This window comes from Hyposmocoma kahamanoa, unplaced genomic scaffold, assembly GCF_003589595.1.
Source record: "Hyposmocoma kahamanoa isolate Upper Pololo Valley unplaced genomic scaffold, ASM358959v1 95, whole genome shotgun sequence".
In the NCBI taxonomy this organism is placed as follows: domain Eukaryota; kingdom Metazoa; phylum Arthropoda; class Insecta; order Lepidoptera; family Cosmopterigidae; genus Hyposmocoma; species Hyposmocoma kahamanoa.
In genome coordinates, this window is record NW_020654972.1 from 12,147,335 (window position 1) to 12,167,939 (window position 20,605).

A 20,605-nucleotide genomic window follows, 5' to 3' on the forward strand; every position below is an offset into this window, starting at 1 on the left:
TAGTAAGGCGAAGAATCATTCCAAGTTGCTTATAAGCTATTATATTATCGATATAAATATTATAATGAAGCTTGGAATCGAGTATCTCCCCGAGGTCTCTTAATTTCATGCACTTTATTTTGCTATCTAAAAGAACGTAATTATAACGTATGGAGGAAGTAATTATAATTATGACGTAAAACCTTTTTTCACAATAACGTTCAAATCTTTGCGGATTTGACTGCAACTTTAGACAATCCTCAAGTGTAGAAATAATTTAAAAATCCTTCGTGTCACCTGCACAAAGTGGATAACGTGAGTCATGACAGCAAGATGATATGTTACGTATAGAGGACGAGGGCACGATAATCTAACACGGCGGTCGCGCTTAGACTGGTTTATTCCTGACTGTTTGGTCTACCCACAACATGCAATACGTTCAAATATGAGACACAAGAACCGACGTCATTAATTTAAATTGTGAATAAAAATGAGCCTAAGTGAGAGCCCTGCGGGACGCCTGAAGAAATTTTGAGGCAGCCCGACTTCGATTATAGAGGTACAGAAACTCACCACCCAGTGAATATAAAATATCATTGCACCCACAGACGTAAGTCACCGTGTATACCGAACTTTGATAGTGATATTTCAAGTAGATAAAGTTTTAAATTATATTTAGTCCAGAATCGGTTACATCTTTATAAATGAGAAACTGCAATCGTTATCAAGATTTCGTAGTATTTAATTTTATAATAGTGTGAGTTTTAGTTCTGATAAGTCGAGGCTTAAGACCCTTCCATTGCTTTTTTCCTTCCGTGGTCGCAGCAGCCGGCGGCGGGCGCGGAACCGGACTTCGTGCTGGGCGCGGCGGGCGGCGGGCGCGGAGGCGGGGGCGGGGGCGGGGGCGGCGGCGGTGGCGGGACCCGCGTGCGCGCCGACTGGGTGTGGCGCTGCCACGAGCTGCGCGCGCTGGCGCCCCGCCCGTGACGGGCTCAAATGAATAAATAAATCAAAAATAAATTATTCAGAACCCGTGGAATAGCAATTTTATTTTACTTTACCGTGTATTACTTTATACTTGTATTCTTTTTAAATTACTAACATCATAATACACGATTTAAGAGTTCCCGCACACTACCGACTTTCCATCGGCCGATAGTTTAGTCGAGTCCTTAATCAGTATGAAGACGTATCAAAATCAAATCAAAATTCATTTATTTCAGACAGATACAGTCTACATTCTTATAATAGTTACGCAATTATGTATGTAGTCCCATCAGGATCTACCAATATTCAAAAACAAAGAAGACAAGTCCTCAAATTGAAAGCGAATGCAGTCTCATGTAATGAAGCATGATTGTGCAGTCAACCCTACCAGCCACAACGCGAAGAACGTCATTTGAGCTACCACGGATACGGCTTAGCAACGAGGCAGCTCTCTTTCTAAGAATAGCATGAAAGCCATCCGTGTGAGCTTCTGCGAACATGCCTGATGCGCTGCAGTACCGCGGCAACCCCAGCAAAACTCTAAATTGTCTTCTGCGAACAGTTGACCTACAGAACGCTTTAAAAATTATCACTTTTAACAGGTACAGGTACACCGTGCAAATCTGCGAGCCAACATATTGCTTCTAACGGCCAATGCAACTGCGCTCTCTCTCAACGTCCTTATTATCCGTGAGGTTCTCCGAAACCCAGTGGCCCAGATACTTAAATCGTGAAACTCTATTTAATTCAACACTATTCAAATAGGCGGGTGGTACTAAGGTGATCCTGTGACCACGAGACCTGAAACATCATGAGTTCATTTTTTTTACATTATGTCTAAGGCCATGGGCCCCAGCGTAATCCTCACATATCTTCAGTAGTTTTCTCAAAGCGCTTATCGAGGGAGTCAGTAAAACCATGTCGTCTGTATAATTGATGCTATTTATAAATTTACCATCTATGGAGCAGGCGACCTGAGCCCTGCCGAGTTCCTCGACAAGTCAATTAACATACAAGTTAAAGAGGTAAGGTGAGGTTAATCCTCCTTGTCGCACACCGCACCTCAACCTGTACTCGTCAGATACGACTCCCGCCCACTTCACAACGTTTATTTGATTTTTATACCAATAATCAAAAATGTTTATTACTTCATCTGGAACGCTTGTCTTGGTCCTCATTTTACTCCAGAGCAATCATAGGTCACCAGATCGAAGGCTTTCGACAGGTCCAGAAAACAGGAACTGGAATTTTTCTATCTGTATAGTAGCGAACAGTATGCTTTAGACACAGTATCGCAGTGTCTGTAGACAGTCCAAACTGTGCATTATTCAACTTCAGATTACTGCCCAAAGTGCGATTAAGCAGACTGTTCAGTACTTTCGCCACGATGGTAGCTAATGAAATGGGCCTATAGTTGCTCTTCTCAGAAGGATCTCCAGACTTATTTTTGATTATTGGCATAGCCACCGTTTTCATACAATCTAAAGGCAAGTACGAGTGACGCATACAAAACGTATAAAACATTGAAAGAACTCACGGTAAATGCACACCCACATACCGTAGGTGCTCAACACTAAGTCCATCGTCCCCAGGGGACTTTCCTCTGTTCTTTTTTTTTTTAATTACAAAGGCAGCTTCTTTTGCTATGAACTTAGTGAACAATATTGCTCGTCTGACCTAGATTCAAGCACCGGTTCCATACAAGTCTGAGGTGAGGATTCTACCTGAAAATGATTTTTAAAAGCATTCTCAATCTCATACGGCTCCGTCACACCATCCACATTGAGTGGAATAGTAGGCCTCGGGTTTAACCTCCTTCTACTTTCCCAGAATTTTTTTAAATTCTTTTTATTAAGTTGCGACGCCAGATATTCACTCTCAACTGCTCCTTGCTATTTTGGCACCACTTAATTTTAATTTAAAAATACGACGAGAAGCCGCCATTGCATCATAATAAGGTCCGCTCTTCGGACTATCGTTGCAACGCCAATTTGGCCGCCACAAAGGTGGAAGGTGCTGGAAGGAATGTCAGAGGGTAACTGCGGTCAATTCCCTGTATAAAAAAAATTCAAGGTGGCGAATCCAAAATGGCGGCCGAAGAAAAACTTGCTTCGATGCGGCTGAAAATTGGTATGCGGGGGTCTTTAGGAGTCCTTAATCATAATTTGGGGTCAAAAGTTTTTTATCGCCATTTTTTAATATGGCTGCCAATTAAGCGTTTGTTGAAAGAGACTCGCTCTGTTTCAGCTAAACGTTGGCATGTGGAGGTTTCTAGAAGCGCCAGATATTAATTTGTGCTCAAAATTGGTTTTTCGTCATTTTCAAATATGGCCGCCATACAAGCGTTTGTTGGCAGTAGAAAAAAGTTTTCTGATCCCTTTGAAAATCGACATGTGGGGGTCGCTATGGGTATTTAATAATAATTTGCGGTCAACATTTTTATTTCGCCATTTTTCAATATGGCTGCCATACAAACTTTTCTAGCGGATGATAAAAATTTGCTCTTATTCTACTGAAAATCGGCATGTGGGGTTCTTTATGGGTGTTTAACAATAATTTGTAGTCAAAATTTACTTTTTGCCATTTGTCAATATGGCCGTCATTGTGTTAATTTATTTCAAAGTCATAAGTGCCGAGGCCGTCGGCCGAGGTTTAACGCAGGGCGTAGCCCGAAACGTCCGCACGCCACCTTACGTAGATAGTATACGGAGACTAAATTACGAGTCAGGATTTCACAATTTTTTTTTTTTTTTTTTTTTTTCTATATGTAAGGCATACTTCCCGATGTAGTGGAAATAGGATACTTATAGCGTTGTTGTATCTCGACCGTCTCTCTGTTAGATTCTTTTTTCTTGGAAGATATGCCAAATCTATTTATTGTAGTATTTAGGGAAAAAATGCCAGACAATCACTCCAAATTTCTGGTCTCAAATTGGGGAATTTCCTGTACTATGAGTAACAGAGTATAGGGCTCGTATCTTTATATAATTTATCTATAACTAAACGATGCTCTACGTTATGCCATATATCATCACAGCTCTGTGACAGCTCCGACGGAAAATTAATTTGGCGGAACTGATCATTACATAATTTAGAATACCATTTTTTCATTGCATTTGTTCCCCATTTCTTTCTCCCCATACAACTCTATTAAAACAACGCCAAAACACGCCGAGACTTCAAAATACTTAATCTTTATTTCTAGAGGCATATGATCAGACCATGTACAGTCATAATGAACCCTCACATCTACCACCGACCGCCATGCAGCCTCCGTTACTACATGGTTACTACGCAATGGTCTAGCTAACTCAAGCTGTCATGTGTGTCACTAATAAATGTGAAAGTGTCATTGCCTATCCCTAATTTTCTTATGTCTGCACAAATCCAGCTTTGCTCATTACAAAACTTTAGCAGTTCTCTACCGAATAAATCACCGGGATTGGCATTAAAGTCTCCTAAAATAAACACGGATGCAACCTCATCTTATTATGCACCTTATTGCACTTAATTCGCTAAGTACGTCTGTAAATTCCATCAAATTATCACTTACATTCACTGGCATATAAGGTACCGGAGGGTATTAAGGCCTAGCTAAGGGAGATTTCAAATAAAATGAAAAATGTAGTCGTTAATCAACAGGTTGAATTTCTAATCAGTCATTTATATTAAGGACTATAAAATAATAACATAAAATAACAACTTCTGCCATAAATAAAAACAGGATTAAAACTTTTTAAAAACTTTACTTATAGGCCTTAATTTACTATGGCAGGGAAATTAGGCCTATTACTTCAGCAGTCTTAAATATTTATAATAACTAACAATATTTGGTATTTGAGATCCATAATCAGGTAAATGAAGTAATTTAACATTAAATACTATAGAAAATTAGATGGATTTGCTGGTCAAGCAGACTGATACCGATCAATTTAGTTGCAGCCATCAGGACACTCAAATGTGTCGGTATCATCAACCGACAAACCAACACATTTTTCATGGAACCATTTTCCACATTTTTCGCATTTTCGCATGTCAGCCATCTTATCTTCTTCGCAAGCATGGCAGTACCACCCTCTTTCCTGCTGCGAGATATCATTCTTCTTTTTTGCTTCAGTTTTCTTCGCTTTCTTTTTATTATTTTCAAAAATATCTTTTGTAATCGGTGTCCCTCTGTAATTAATTGCTTTTTTTCGAATCGTCGTCGTCGGTGTTTTTTGTGTAATCTTCAATGGTGTTGGCATAAGTTGGTAAAAAGGCGTTTTTTTGTTCAGCAGAGAGAGCGGCACATCGTCTTCATCGTCCGAATCTGAAAAACAAACCAAACGGTGAAGGTCCCTTCCGGTAGGCCTGGCTGGCGTCAGCTCTATTGCATCAGATGTTGTAGCAGACGTCTCACTTCTTTTAACAGGCGTTTTATTGCTGAAATCTAAATTTTTTTGAAAACTTGTTGAAGTCGATGGCCTGGGAGAATTCGGGTGCGAGTTTTCTTGATTTTCTGGTACCATCGGTGCTGGAACTTGTGTTAATACCGACGGAGCAAAAGCAGTTTCCGGAATTGCTTCAGGATTCAAAGGAAACAGACCAGTGGCTCTAAAGCCACTGGTTATGTTACTATGTGTCATGCATTTGGACCAGACATTAGAAAGTATGACATTAAATCGCGCCTTGGTTAGCTTCTTGTCTGGATTTTGATCCAAGAAACATAAGACTTCAGCATCCCAGTGATGTTCAAATGAACGGTAAACTGCTTTGTCAAGCGGCTGAAGTTCATGTGTTGTGTTCGATGGCAGACAGTATAAGGATATGTCGAATGAATCTGCGACGTCGACGATACTCAGATCTAAATGACAGGCTGCTCCATCAAAAATCAAAAGACACTTTCCAGCACTTTTGTATCTGGCTAAGTGTTTCAAAAATTCCTTGAAAAGATCATTTGTCATATAACCCTTAGCTGATTTTTCTATTAAAGTTCCCGGTGGTAAATTATCGTATAATTCCGGCTTCAGCCTTTTCCCTTTAAATATCACCATTGGAGGTATGGCAGTACCGAGCGCATTTACACATCCCGCAATCGTGACGCTTTCTGCGTGTTCCGAAGACTGCAAATGCACTCGTTTTGCCCCTTTCTGAGCCAAAACAGTTTGTTGGTGGTGGATCGTTAATCGACAACCTTTTTCATCCATGTTGTAGATTCGTTTAGGATGATTTTTCAGGTCCAAATCGTCATAAACTGCTTTTATTTTTGAGAAATGGTCATCAACAATGAACTTGTTGAGTTTTTGTGCCCGCGCCGGGTTCATAAACTGAGCTTTTCTTTTAGATAAATTAGGGTGTCTTTTCATGAAAGCTTTAAACCAGTCCTTGCCAGCGAGTTTAGTGTTTTCATTGAAACTGTGCTTTATGTTATTAGCCTCACAAAATTTGTAGACCAAGCGACGAAGTATGCGTGGTATGACGGGCAATCCTATTTCAGAAAACCTGATAATCCTCTTCACCAGATCATCTTCCTGTTTTTCGTTCAGTATGGTTTTCCGACCCAGTAATTTTCTCAAACTGCCAGTATTGAGATGATTCCTGATGGTTCTTCTTGGGACCTTATATCTCTCAGCAGCTTTATACGTACCCAGAATTCCCATTTGAACAGCTCGAACTGCTGACACCAGGTCTTCTTCAGACCATAATGCCCGTTTGGGAGGCATTATGGTCGTATTCACTGAAAATAAAATATCCACTGTTAGCTTATTCGTTATAATCTTACATATCTACAAAAGATCTTGAAAGGAGGATAAGATACAGTCATAAAATAATCTAATAAATCACTAAATAAAAGTTAGAAGATAATAAGGCCTATGGAAATTTTTGATAGGCCTTAATAACCTCCAGCCGTATACGTAAGAAAAAGAAATATATTTAAATACATTAAGGTTACATTACCTACAAGATTCGAGACCACCATAAGGGTTAAATAAACTAGAAATAGAACACAAATTCGATTAGCTAACTGTAATATAACAAAAAATACTTACAATTGTCTAGTGTGATTTTTTACTATTCGAGCGGCGCGACCTCCCAACATAGAATTAGACACGGCACTGACGGCGCGGAGCGGGATGAAGTGTGGCCTCGAGCTTATAACAACGTGTGCGCACGTAATGTATCTGTGCGTGTGGCGTTTGAGTGTGTAAATACAATATTAGTACGATTTCTGTTCCTTAGGCCTTATAATCCGACAGGCCTTATTACCCTTAGGTACCTTATACCGTAAAAATTAGAAAAGAGCGATCACACACACTAACTCTAATCGCCGCAAGACGCACACTACTGCATGGAATGATTGTCACTGAATTAAACACTTTTCCTCCACAATAACGCTTCACCGCCATAGGGTCGACCTCATACGATGCCTACTGGCGCATCGATAGCGGATGTACCCGTACATCCAAAATTGGGATCAATAGTGCTGAGTAATGATATATCGGTGTTGGAACAGCCACGTCTCCTGCTGAGACACCACATCGGGGTGCTTACATAAGGTCCTCACGTAGTCTAAAGAACGTGCTAGAGACTTAGAATTAAAAGTTCAAAACTACTAGTTAATTCTTTTGTTAGAACTTGATCCATGTTGGTTTTTGTTATTATGTCTATTTCCAAAGTATATAAATCGCCGAAATGTAATACCTTCTGGCCAAATCTGATCTTCCAAGAATAATTCCAATTTATTTTTGGTTACCAATATTTTGTATGCATCATGGAGTTTTTGTTCTTTCATGTCAATTTTTTCCAGTATAACATATGTAAGTGCGCACATTATAACGATTCGGTATCGGCCGTTAAAAAAGTTTGATGGGCTACCCGGTTGCCTTCAAACTTTTCTGTCGGCAAACTATCGGTAAACTGCTAATCAGTACGGCGGCGGCGCGGCGCTCTTCCAACTGCGCACATTTGCCGATCGTTTAGTCGGCCGACTTGGGCGATAGCTTCACTTCACTCGGAGCGACAGCGCAGGCCGGTCGTCGCGGCGCATCGCATGCGGGACCGGAGGAAAGAGGGCTTGACGGATCCCCCCTATGACGCTCGTACCATAGAGGCGATCCGCCCTGTCCTCGTAGAGTGGGTAAACCGATCCCACTGTCGTACCACCTTGTGTAGGTGCTGACCGGGCACGGCTGCTTCGGTCACTACCTGCACAAGGTGGCGAGGAGGGAACCGTCCCCGTCGTGGCACGAGTGCGGCGCTGTGGATGACACCGCGCAGCACTCCTTAGAGGTGTGTAGCCGGTGGGATGAGCAGCGCCGCACTCTGACGGGGACTATAGGGCAGGACCTCTCGCTGCCGAGCGTGGTTGCCGCCATGCTCGATAGCGAGGAGTCCTGGGAGGCGGTGGCCTCCTTTTGCGCAGAGGTTATGTCGCAAAAGGAGGCCGCGGAGCGGGTGCTCGAGGACGCGGCGACCGGTCGTGTTATGCTCATTCGAAAAAGGCAAAAAGTTTTTTTTGGAACGTTTAATAATTTGTAATGCATCATGTAATATTTTCCTTGTAATAATCTATCACTGTAGATGGGATGCACCCAATATATTACAATATATAGGTTTCTTTTCTTGATCCTTTTCCTCCGTTGTATAAAAGCAATAATAACATTTCTAGACTATTTCCTTCCGCAACCGCTCCCTTCAAGAGCAGCTTAATAACTAGCAAAATTTTTCGAGTGAAATCGGTCGACGGTTTGCTAGTCTGCACGCTCGCCACTAACCCACCAACCTGACTGTTTAGTCGGCCTAGTGTGCGCGCTAGCAGCCCAATCCAACTAAACTATCGGCCGACTAAAAGTCTGGTCTGCGGTCTGCGGGACTCGTAAAACGTCTTCGGAGAAGATTCACGTCACTAATATTGGAACTAATAATAATAGTAATGTGTTTTACAATCGGACGATTGGTGCGAATGAAGGTCTCAAACTAGGGCATTCCCTGCACCACGAGTAAAAAAGCAACGGAATTCATTTCGGGCCACCGAACCAGAAACAAATTTAGAAAAGTCCTTGTCCAACGCCCACGGGCAAGTCGTTGGGCCACCAACGTCGTAATGTGAAATCCCCGAACACTTTCGGCCAGCTGCACAGTGGAGGTCTCCTTTGGGACAAACGCAAGTACGTACATACGTAGATCTTACAAATATTTCTCCGGGCCCGGGAATCGAACCTGGGACCTCTGCGGGGCAGACCAACGGGCAGTTAATTATAAAATGTAAAATCACCCATTTGAAATTCAAATAACAGTGTAATAGGAAACAAAATTTATTGCTCGGTTAGATACAAAATATGGTTCTAAAAATAAAACTATAAAAAATTAGTTGAGCGACTACATAATACAAAAAAAGGAAGAACATTTTCTATGGACTTATTCGGCGGAATCTGCATTCGGGTGAAGAGTGAATTGGTTAGCTGATTTGTGTTATAATTAGCTTTAAGAACAATCTGATTATATTTAACGCTTGCCTTTGTTTTACGATTTGTTAGACATGCAAGTAGAGCCGCGTCGCGTTAACAGTCGCGTGAGGCAGGCGCGGCGCCGCGGCTTCCGTCTCACGATTAATTGTAATTCGACGAATTCGATTAAATGGCGCATTCGGCGCGGTTACTCGCCCGATTTAATCCGTTCAATATTAACCAGGGAAGTTGTTACGCGAATGCTTAACGTCGAATAATTCGTCACAAATGTATTGCTTATGTACGTATATACCTATCTACGCAAGTGCGATCTTGTTTATGTGTATTACCTATCTACTGCTAATTACATCTCTACTAACATGGACACGATTGTGTCCTAGAATGTCAAATCCACACCTTGCAGGACACCCTGCATGTACATATAAGTACCGCAATGACATGGTACAGCGTGGCAAGTTCAATCGTGAGCTGGCTCAGCCGTGCTCACGGGCCTTAACACTTTTTACACGTGCTTGATGAAATTCTGATTAGTACTAATTTCGTATCGGGTGAGAGTGAGAGCCCGCTGCTCTTCCTTAGCTAGGCACACTTTTGTTTTCGTAACTTGACAGTTTGCTTGCAAACTGCAGGCCTTTTTCTGATGATTTTTTTTGTTAGAAATAGGGTACCTATGGTCGAAGAAATATTATTTGCATCGATGAATGTTATCTCTTGGAACTTATTCTTTCTACATAATCTCAGTACAGAGTACTAAAAAAACCGACCTCAAAACCATGTGGAATTACATATCTATAATTACCAAGTTTTATTGAAATCGGTTACCGGAAATTGCGCAAACCTGGATTCATCACCTAGTTCGCCACTATACGGGACTTAACACAGGAGATAATAAAAATCGGTTCTCACTACTCAAAGTATATCGAGAGAATAACGCCTTGAATTGGAGAATGGCAAAACAACCATTAAAATAATTGCTCCTTATAGTAAAATTTTTGCGCTATTTATACCACTCTTAGAGGTAGATGATTTTCTTCAAAATTAAATGGGATCACTATGGAGGTACCCTCTTTTCAATAAAAAGAGTCATGAAAATCAGTTCACAAATACCGGAGTTATCGCGTAACATAACGCGAATTGAGAACCTCCTCCTTTTTTGAAGTCGGTTAAAAAGGGTATTAATACCATTACCATATCTTTCTCATTCATTGATCTTGGTCCCAAGCGCAATGTACGAGTCACGTGCACTAAATGCTTTTTCTGAATTCTAGTTTTGAATTATTATTTTACTCAACAAGTTGTTTTTTTAACAGTACCTAGATATTTCGTAAAGTGCCGACTGCCGACTCTTTTCTTACTAATTCTACAACTTATTTCCGCATAAAGATTATCAAGTTTAGAATTAAGTGCCAATGCGTAAAAGTAGTTAAACTATTTGTTTGCACTGTACAGACGGCCCGTGCGTTATCGAGACGTTCAATCGTTTGTCCTATTGTACTGTAAATATGAAGCGATAAGACCAATCGGTGCAAATAACATTTCGCCAACTACACCTTAGTGTTGGTCTCACTTAAGTTTGAAGAAAATATTCCACCTCTAAGGGTGGCAAACCAGGGAATTAATCCAGTTTTACGCACTTTCCGGTAATCGATTTCTACAAAACTTGGCAAATAGATGTAATTCCACGAACTTTTGTAGTCGGTTTTAATTATAAGAAGTTATAATAAGAAGTATTATTATGACAATACGCTATTGACAATCTTCAAATAAGTTCGAAGTCCAAGTATACAAGGGCAGATTGCAATTATTTTTATATGTCTACTTTTAGGTTACGTACAGGAACATACTTTTAACTAACAGCGCAAAACAAAATGATAACCAAAAATACTCATGTACAGTCAACAGCACATCAAGTAACGCAACGAGATCTGTCAATGTACATCGAGCTATATGATGTGCCGACGTCTGTACAAACCCGAGTGGGCGATTTCATTTACACTACGATCGGAGTGTACAAACGGATTAAGTTCTAAAACTTTTCGTGTCAGTGTGACGCTGACTGTAACTATCGTTTCTACTTGAATTACGAGGCACTACTAGAAGGCGTTAACAATATGCACAAGTCTCACTGACTTGCTATGACTCGGTTCCATCAGGCATGACAGAGGACAAACACCTCGCCGTCCCGAGCGTCAGCGGTCGCGCACCACGCGGTACTTGTGCACGCGAATGAGGAGGGGCCGCGGCGGCGGAGGGCGTCGCGGGCGGGAGCCAGCCGGCCGGCGCGTGCGCCGACGGCTGTACTCGTAGCCTCCTTGCGCCGTGGGCCGCGCGTACAGCACCTCGAGCGCTGTCTCCTGCGGCGGCGGCGCCGCGGGCGTCGGCGCGGGCGGCAGCTTCAGCGCCGGCGCGAACCACCCGTGCGGCATGGCCGCCGCGTACACCGGCGCTAGTTGCGACGGCTGCGCCGCCAGCGGGCTCGCAGCGGCGTTGCCGGCCGGCGGCCTCGCCCGCGACGGCGGTGCGGGCGCGGGGTACAGCACGTGCAGGACGGGCACTGGCGCGTGCAGCGGCACGGCCACGAACGCGAAGGGCCGGTAACCGCGTGAAAACGTGTCCGCGTACACGCCGGGTCGCGAGCTGCGTCGCTGCAGCGCCGCGCTCAGCGGCTCACCCGCGCTGCACGCCGCCCACGCGACCAACAGCATCACTGCCTTCTGAAATAGCAAGATCTCATCAGCAGTATTTCATTAAATAAAAAAATCACCGCAATCGCCCATTACGCAGCCCACTGCTAGACACGCGTCTCCTCTATCGAAGGTTTCGGCCACAAAACGCCACGTTAGCCCAATGCGGGTTTGGTACTGTACTCATTTTCCAACTTAGATATTAAAGACAGGCATTTGGTCTTTAGGACTCCATAACCATAATGAGTGACCAAAATTGGTTTTTCACTATTTTTCAATATGACCGCCAGACAAGCGTTTCTTGGCGGCAGATAAAAATTTGCTCTAATTCGACTGAAAATTACGTACGTCGGCGTTTCATAATAATTTGCAGTAAAAATTAATTTTTTGCCGTTTTTCTATATTGCTGCCATAAAAACTTTTTTGGCCGTAGATAAAAAATTGTTCTATTTCGACTGGAAACGGCTTTAATCATGATTTGGAGTAAACATTTTGTTTCCACCGTTTTTCGACATAGTCACCGTACAAGCGTACTTTTTAAACCGACTTCAAAAAAGGAGTATGGCATTTGTGAACCGATTTCGATGATTCTTTTTTTGTTGAAAGAGCGTACTTCAGTATTAGTCCCATTTACATTTGAAGAACACGTTTCGCCCACTTTCGGGTAACCGAATTCAATGAAACTTGGCGTATATATGAAATTCTACAAAGTTTCGAGGTCAGTTTTTTTTTCATAAAAAAGTTATAATTGTAGCCGTTGAAAAAACCTGCTTTGATCGGGATGAAAATTGGCACGACGAGATTTCTAGGATTGTCGACAATAATTTGTGGCCACAATAATATTTTTGCTACCTTTAAATATGGCCGCCATTACAGAGCTATTTTCATTTTAAAAATAAAGTCAAATGCCGAGGCCGTAGGCCGTCCGCACGCCGCTGTACGTAGACGTAGGTTGTATACGGAGGCTCTATAACGAGTACAAGATCTCACAACTGATTAGAAATGTGAGGCATACTTCCCGATGTATTGGAAAAGAGATACATACTTATAGCGTTGTCGTATCTCGATCGTCTCTCTTTTAGATTAAAAAAAGTTTTGGAAGTTATGCCATAGAGAAGTATTTTAGGGGAAAAATGCCAGACAATCACACCAAGTTTCTGATTTCAAATTAGAGATTTCCTGTACTATGAATACCAGAATAACGATAACTCTGAGGGCAATAGTCAGAATACCCAGATCACAACCAACTTAGAAATGTTCGTTTCCTAAATTGGCCCAAATCGGGAATCGAATTCGGAGCCTCCTTATCAAGTGCCCATAGTACTAACCGCTATGCCACCGAAAAGCATAAGTACATCCCGTAATCTAACACGGCCACGCGCCGCGGGCCGAGCCCGACCCCACCCGTTATATTATTATGTATCCTCCAGACCGGGGATTTTCTCAGACAGGCAGAAAAAATGTGTACTGACCATGATGCAAGGCGGCGGTTGCGGGAGGTGTCCGCGGTGTGGGCGCGGAGTATGCGAGCGCATGGCGCGGACAGCAGTCGGCGACTGGCGGTGGAGGCACGGGCTCGCACCAGCGCCGACACCGCACGACCGACACTCGCACTCCTTCCAGTTCCGCCTCAGCACCCTTCTTCGTTTCAGCGTTCTCCGCGCCGCCTGTCATTAAGCAAGCGGTCATGTACGGGTGGGTATCTACGTATCCACCATTGCCTTCGGACTTTCTCGTATCGTCCCCTTACTGAATTGTTATCTAAACGCGTAGGAATTATTCTTACACCAACGCCAACGGGTGCCTGCCGGGGACGCGTCGGTGCGGAACACACGCACTCATGAACGCGCGGAAATGGGAAAGTGAATTTCGATCAAATGTCATTTGTGCACCTGAATTATTCATCAAAGTATGCCTCCGCATGCACACTCTGGAACAGTCCACTACAGTTCAGTTTGCTTTGTTGTAGTTTTAAGTTTTTATGACGTGAACTGACGGCTCGCTGGTCCGTACTGCGGAAGAGAAGGTAAATCTTTTCGCCTCACACTTTGTAGACAATTCTTTACCCTTAGAGGATGGAAAAAAATAAATTACCTCAGGTGGGTGCACTATGGCGTATGTCAGTTCGCATACAAACACCAAAAGAGGTACTCGTAAACTCTGCGGAGTGTAAACGCGAATAAAGCTAGCAGGCTAGATGGGATACCAGCAACAGTTCTGTGTAATTGTGCGTTTGAGTTGTCTCCTGTTCTCACACGCCTGTGTCGCCTCTCACTTGAGACTGGCGTAGTTCCCAAGTCGTGGAAGCTTGCAAACGTGCAACCTGTGCCAATAAAAGGAACACAGAGGGTCACATAGATTTTAAGACTTTCGTGGTTATTCACTAAATGATTATCACTAATATCAGGTTTCTTACAAAACAATAACAAACTAACTAACAATTGTCGATCGTATGAAGGAACACATCCGAGCAGTAATAAACAACGATGCACAGAAGTCGGCTATAGCACAACATCTCACACAGACTGACACTAACCACTGGATCGAGTTGCATAGCCCCTAGGTACTCTCGACAGAACGTTACTACATACCACGGTTGGTACGAGAAGCCATCGAGATCACGAAGTACAAAACATTTAACCGTGATGATGGTTTTAAACTGTCCAGTGCATGGAATCCGGTCCTTAGTGCGTGCAGTAATAAAAACAAAAACACCTCGAGTTCAGTTTCGCGTGTGGATACAATGAGTGTGGTTTGTGTGAAAAAAGTGAGTGACAATGGTAACGCCACAACAAATCGCGATGAAGGTAGTCGTCGACAGCGCAAGAGGGTAGACAGTATGTCTGCTCTTAAAGCTGTTGTCTGCCGCCGTCCAGTCAACCCGTGACCATGGAGCGTGCAACCGTTTCGAAATATCGGGAAAATAAAAAGAAGTCATACCGCGTTGAGAAACCTGAAATTAGTGATAATCATACAGACGATCACTTCTATCTCTGCTAGATTATGGAACGTGTATTTAACAACTGTCTCTTGTCCTACCTCGAAAGAAAGAAAGAAGAAAGAAAAACGTTTATTCCTTAAATCGAGACACTATACACACTTAAATCTAGTTCTTAAAACTAAAATAACAAGTGACTGAGTAATTTTAGGTTCTTAGGTAAGTGTGCGTAGTGGCTTAATAAGAAAAGGATATGACAGCAATATGTCTATCTCTGGCGACACAGACGCTGATTTTCAGTCGTTCCTGTTTCAGCGTCAACTGAGTGCCGAGGAAATGGTACAATATGTTGTGTGTATCCTATGTTGTATGCCACATTACACATTTACGATACACATGCGATAGTGTGTGTGTTATTATGTAAATTATTATATAAAAACTTAAAAGTAAAAAATATACCTAAATATAAATAAGTAAGAATAAGATAAGTACGAGTAGCTATGCTGGTTTTCCATCAACAGATTTTTCATATGTCTTTTGAATACAGATATTGAGATTAACTGGCTAAATGGAGGAGACAGATTCTTCCAGCATTTAGATGCCTGATACCGGAAGCTACCCTCAAAGGTTCTTGTTTTGTGAAATGGTGTTAACAATAAAAAGGTTCTACCCTGCGTGAATTATACGAATATGTATGCCATTTTAACTTGGAATATAGATAAGGTGGATTTTTTTATCTGACAACGAAGTGCATCAATACAGAAAAATGCAAACTCCTTCTCCATTCCATATTAGGAATACATTGTAGGTTTATCACAGGTGTTATGTGACTTCTCGATGAAACTTTATAACAGAATCGTATGCAAGCGTTTTGAACACGGTTGTATTTTTTTGATGTAGAGAGATGACAGGGTCCGAAAACTACATCCGCGTAATTCAATTTTGATAATCTCAGTACAGAGTACTAAAAAAACCGACCTCAAAAGTACGTGGTATTACATATAACAAGTTTTATTGAAATCGGTTGTCGGTAAGCGCACAAACCCGAATTCATCCCCTAGTTCGCCACTATACGGGACTTGACACAGGAGATAATAAAAATCGGTTCTCACTACTCAAAGTATATTGAGATAGAAAAACGCCTTGAATTGGAGTATAGCAAAATCAACTATTAAAATAATTGCTCCTTGTAGTAAAATTTTGGCGCTATTTATAAAAATGAATCTTCATGCGTGAACAGCCACCCTTAGAGGTGGATGATTTCTTCAAAATTAAATGGGACCGCTATGGAGGTACCCTCTTTCTAATAAAAAAAGAATCATGAAATCGGTTCACAAATACCGGAGTTATCGCGAAACATGCATCCAAAAAAAAACATACAGTCGAATTGACAACCTCCTCCTTTTTATGAAGTCGGTTAATAAAATAAGAGATTTACACATTTGAAGTCCAATATCTTCACTGAGCAAATGACTTTTAGTCCATGATGGAGATTTTTAGTCCAAAGAAGCAAGATCTAGCAATAGTCTATACATACCAGCTGTCCATAGTAACACTTAAATTTTTCGCCTGGTTTACAAATTCGTCCGATGGTCCAATAATACTAATCCTAGGACCGTGTGGTTTCATTCAATACCAAAGCATTACGATTAGACCATCGGGCAATACTATCAAGGTCAGAGTTGATTCTGGAAAGAGACAGTTTCAAATCCGGTGGACTCGTGTGACTATAGATTTGGGCATCGTCCGCATAAATTTTTCAATTTTAAAATTATACAACTTCAATTTTATCATTTTATATTTAATGTTGTAATTCGTGATTAAAGTTAAACGTGAGTAAACTTTGGCTCCGCGATATTTTGTTTTAAATAAATTCAAATATTACTTTTTCACAAATATTTGTAGTGATCTTTTAACATATACACATACCATAGTTATTTAAGTAAAAGTGGACTTAAATCAGTGCGTTAATCTAACTTAAACGAAGAAAAGAACAACATAAGCAACTTACCTTAAATTCCGGATTAACACCAGTGCCTAACCAAAACAACAAACACTAGTCTTCAAGAAAAACAACTCTAGAAGAAACCTGAAATTTTCGTGCGATAAACAGGTACATTCTTTCAATTTGGTAATCCACATAACCTAAAACTGTGATTTGAAACAAATATTACGTTATAGTACGTCACCGAAATACGATACAAAATATAGCAGATTTTGACCAATAATGCCATCTATGGAAATTATCGATTATTAACTCACGTACAATCCATCATCCCACCATAGTAATCTATCAGTACTATTACTTTCGCTACTACTCACCAGGGGGAGCTGAATTTTATTTTAGATATTTTCCATTTACTCCCAAAAAATGGTATTTAAGTGCGCAGAATGCCTCAAACAATACCAGGAAGAGAATTTCTAACCTGTGCCTTTTGCAAAAATAAATATGACTATACTTAATACTTATATACTTTACAAAATACTTCTGTCACCCCCGCAGAGGACAAGGAAGATAATTTAACACTGTCTGGCATTAGACAACTGCTACAGGAAAACCACAAATCCCTAATTTCAGAACTTAAAGGCATAATACAAAATGAAATACAGGACGTTTTAGCCGAATTAAAAATCGAGATTAAACAAAGCATTGAAACAAATAAACACGCTGAATTCCAAGAAGAAATACAATTACTAAATAAAAAAATTCAGAAGCTAAACCACCAATGCTTGTCCGTTACAACTGAAACAAAAACACTATAATCTGAAATACTACATGGACTTATAGAGAACCAATGGGAAACTGAAGAGGAAACTTACGACCGCGTAATTTATGCCGTACAAGACATTCTGAATATTGATCTCACCGGCTACATCGAGGACATATCTCGCATCGGAACGAAAAGCCTCAGGAGACTTGTCCGCATTGAACTCATTTCGAAAAGGCTCACCAACTATATACTGAAAAACGCAGGCTATTTTAAAATACGGGTCTTGCGGTCTCAAAACTCCTACACGAACAATCTCTACGTGAGCGACATCTACTTCGCGCCGCTCTATTATCCGCCCGCAGAAATGGGAAACATGCAATGATCCATAATAACACACTCGTGATAGATGGAAAGAAAATAAATATACACGAATTACAATCCACACAAAAAAATAACAAAATTCAACCTCACCAAAACCACGTTCAGAAGCAATCATCTAATGAACAACTACAGCAATTAGATCAAGGTCTATTTGAAAGTAATTTTCGAGACTTTTAACTTTATTTACCAGAACATCCGCAGCTTACTACCGAAAACACACCTCCTGGAAGATCTTTTGGATGTTAAACCACAAACGAGTGCCATATGCATCACTGAAACATGGCTTGATAAAGAAAAACTAAAATACCTACAAATTAGTGGATACTATATAGCGACATCGTACTGTAGACAAATCCAGGAAGGAGGAGGTGCATGTATTCTTTTGAAGAACTTCATTGAAAGCATGGAACGTGGAGATATTAACAATTTAGCCATAGATACAGTTTTTGAAATTTGTGGAATTGAGATTCCCTACATTAATGTATTATTAATAGTATTGTACTGGCCCAACAGTGATAGTGATAGAAAACTTTTTATAATCAACTTGGCACGTTATTGCAAATATTAGAAACAAAAGATAAAACTAAGTCTATAATATTGGGTGGAGATTTTAACACAGACTACTTACCAACAACTAATTTGAAAAGAAAAAGAAAAAGACTACTCTCCAATCTGATGCTATCATCAAGCTTTAAACAAAACGTAGAAGAACCAAGTCGAGTCACACACACGACATCGTCCTGTTTAGACTTAATATTTTCAAACTTAAAAAGTCAGTCCTTAGAGACATCCGTCGAAGAATACGGTTTCTCCGACCATAAAGGCCTCTTCTTATCATTACAAGTAAATTCACCAGGTTTAAAATACCTGACAGTAACAAAAAGAATATTTAGCGAACAAAACATGAATAACTTCAAAAATGCAATACGATTAATTAACTGGCACGATATTATACAAACCGGAAAAAATATAAATGAAAATTACAATAATTTCATAGAAGCTTTAAAATTAAATTTGGATAAATATATACCCAAAAAACTTATAAAAATACGTGAAAAAAGAAAAACTTCACGGTTGACAAAAGGAATTAAAACGTCTTGTAGAAACAAGAGACTAGAAAAAATATTTTTATCTAAAATTAATAATGAAATTTTGAATTCTAATTATAAAGCATACGAAAAAATATAAAAAAAAACAGTTCATAAGGCAAAAAAACTACAAAATATAACAGAGTTCAATCAATCTAACAATAAAATGAAAACAATGTGGCATATAATAAATAACAAAATAAATAACAAACCACGTTTAAAAAAACAAAATACACAATTAAAAGTCCATAATATCTGTGAATCAAACCCCATAACAGTTTCTAACAGTTTCAATAATTACTTTGCTCAAATAGGCAACGAAAATAAATCAACCGGAAATATTGAGAAATCTAGACCAGCACATACAGTCATACAGCTACGTTGAAAACTCACTATACCTACAACCCGTAGAACCTCGTGAAGTAAACTATGTAATAAAAAACTTAAAAAACAAAAGTGGCTATGGTATTGACGAAATTCGGGGGAATCTTGATTAAAAAATGCGCTGAAACCTTAACAATACCCTATTCACTACTCGTAAATCAATCTTTTTTGGAAGGCTGCTGTCCAGATGCTTTAAAAACTTCAATTGTAAGACCAATATTTAAAAAAGGTTATCGAGTTCTTAGGTTTTCGCGATTGTTATACATAGGAATGAAACTATTTTTCCGGATTTAAATCGCGTATATTTGTTTTTTCAAACAAACCGACGTTTCGGGCCCTTTACAGGTCCCATGGTCACGGTTGACCAATTGAAAAATAGTTTCATTCTTAAAAAAGGTTGTAAACCAGACCCTAACAATTATAGGCCCATATCGTTATTACCGACATCATCAAAAATATTTGAAACGGCAATGTGTACAAGATTAAACCCACTCTATGAAAAACATAAAATATTTAACGAAAATCAACACGAGTTTCGGAAACATCATTCTACTATTCTTGCGGTATACAAATACACACAAAAAATACTAGATATACTCAACGAAAGAAAATATGCCGTAGGCCTCTTGCTATATGAGCAAAGCCTACGATCGCGTAAAATACAATTTATTACTAAACACACTACGAAACAGGCATACGAGGTATCGCCCATAAATGGATGACCTCTTATCTTTCAAAACGTAAACAGTGTGTAGAAATAGTGTTGGTGTTCTAGCTCTTGTTCGGTGGACTGTATTGTTCAGGTTCTTGATCTGGATCGCAAATGAAAACTCTTGATTAAAGTGGATTCAATCCGTGTTTATTACCAAAAATGTTCCTACTTAAATACCAATTTCACTCTCTTATCTAGTACAGTGGTTGGCGAGTAGGCGGTCGGCGCGGAGTGCGGGGCGCGGGGAATTCTCTCATCTAGTACAGTGGTTGGCGAGTAGGCGGTCGGCGCGGA

At 40.5% G+C, this 20,605-nt stretch overlaps 2 protein-coding genes across 2 annotated transcripts; both read right to left on the minus strand.

Moving 5' to 3' along the window:
- Positions 1 to 764: 764 nt before the first annotated feature.
- LOC113238369 lies at positions 765 to 7,079 on the minus strand. Its single transcript, XM_026475209.1, has 4 exons — positions 6,996 to 7,079; positions 6,593 to 6,682; positions 4,952 to 5,275; positions 765 to 970 (listed from the first exon to the last, which is right to left on the minus strand). Exons 2-4 carry the CDS (start codon positions 6,666 to 6,668, stop codon positions 765 to 767), a joined length of 606 nt encoding a protein of 201 aa, XP_026330994.1. The 5' UTR covers positions 6,669 to 6,682; positions 6,996 to 7,079.
- A 4,123-nt stretch (positions 7,080 to 11,202) lies between these two features.
- Positions 11,203 to 20,046, minus strand: LOC113238370 (atherin-like). The gene is made up of 4 exons (XM_026475210.1): positions 20,041 to 20,046; positions 17,856 to 17,996; positions 13,570 to 13,764; positions 11,203 to 12,127 (listed from the first exon to the last, which is right to left on the minus strand). The coding sequence occupies exons 1-4, from the start codon at positions 20,044 to 20,046 to the stop codon at positions 11,603 to 11,605; spliced, it is 867 nt and encodes a 288-aa protein (XP_026330995.1). The 3' UTR covers positions 11,203 to 11,602.
- Positions 20,047 to 20,605: the final 559 nt, after the last annotated feature.

Excerpts from the sequence above, each read along its gene's own strand:
- LOC113238369 (XM_026475209.1), bottom strand. The coding sequence starts at position 6,668 with ATGCCTCCCAAACGGGCATTATGGTCTGAAGAAGACCTGGTGTCAGCA. Across the intron at positions 5,276-6,592 it reads TGTTCAAATGGGAATTCTGG|ATTCGGACGATGAAGACGAT; the intron begins GTACGTATAAAG and ends TTTGTTTTTCAG. Across the intron at positions 971-4,951 it reads GTTCCATGAAAAATGTGTTG|CCCGTCACGGGCGGGGCGCC; the intron begins GTTTGTCGGTTG and ends TATTCATTTGAG.
- LOC113238370 (XM_026475210.1), bottom strand. Across the intron at positions 13,765-17,855 it reads ACGGCATAAATTACGCGGTC|GCGGCGCGGAGAACGCTGAA; the intron begins GTAAGTTTCCTC and ends GCTTAATGACAG. Across the intron at positions 12,128-13,569 it reads AACCGCCGCCTTGCATCATG|AAGGCAGTGATGCTGTTGGT; the intron begins GTCAGTACACAT and ends TTGCTATTTCAG.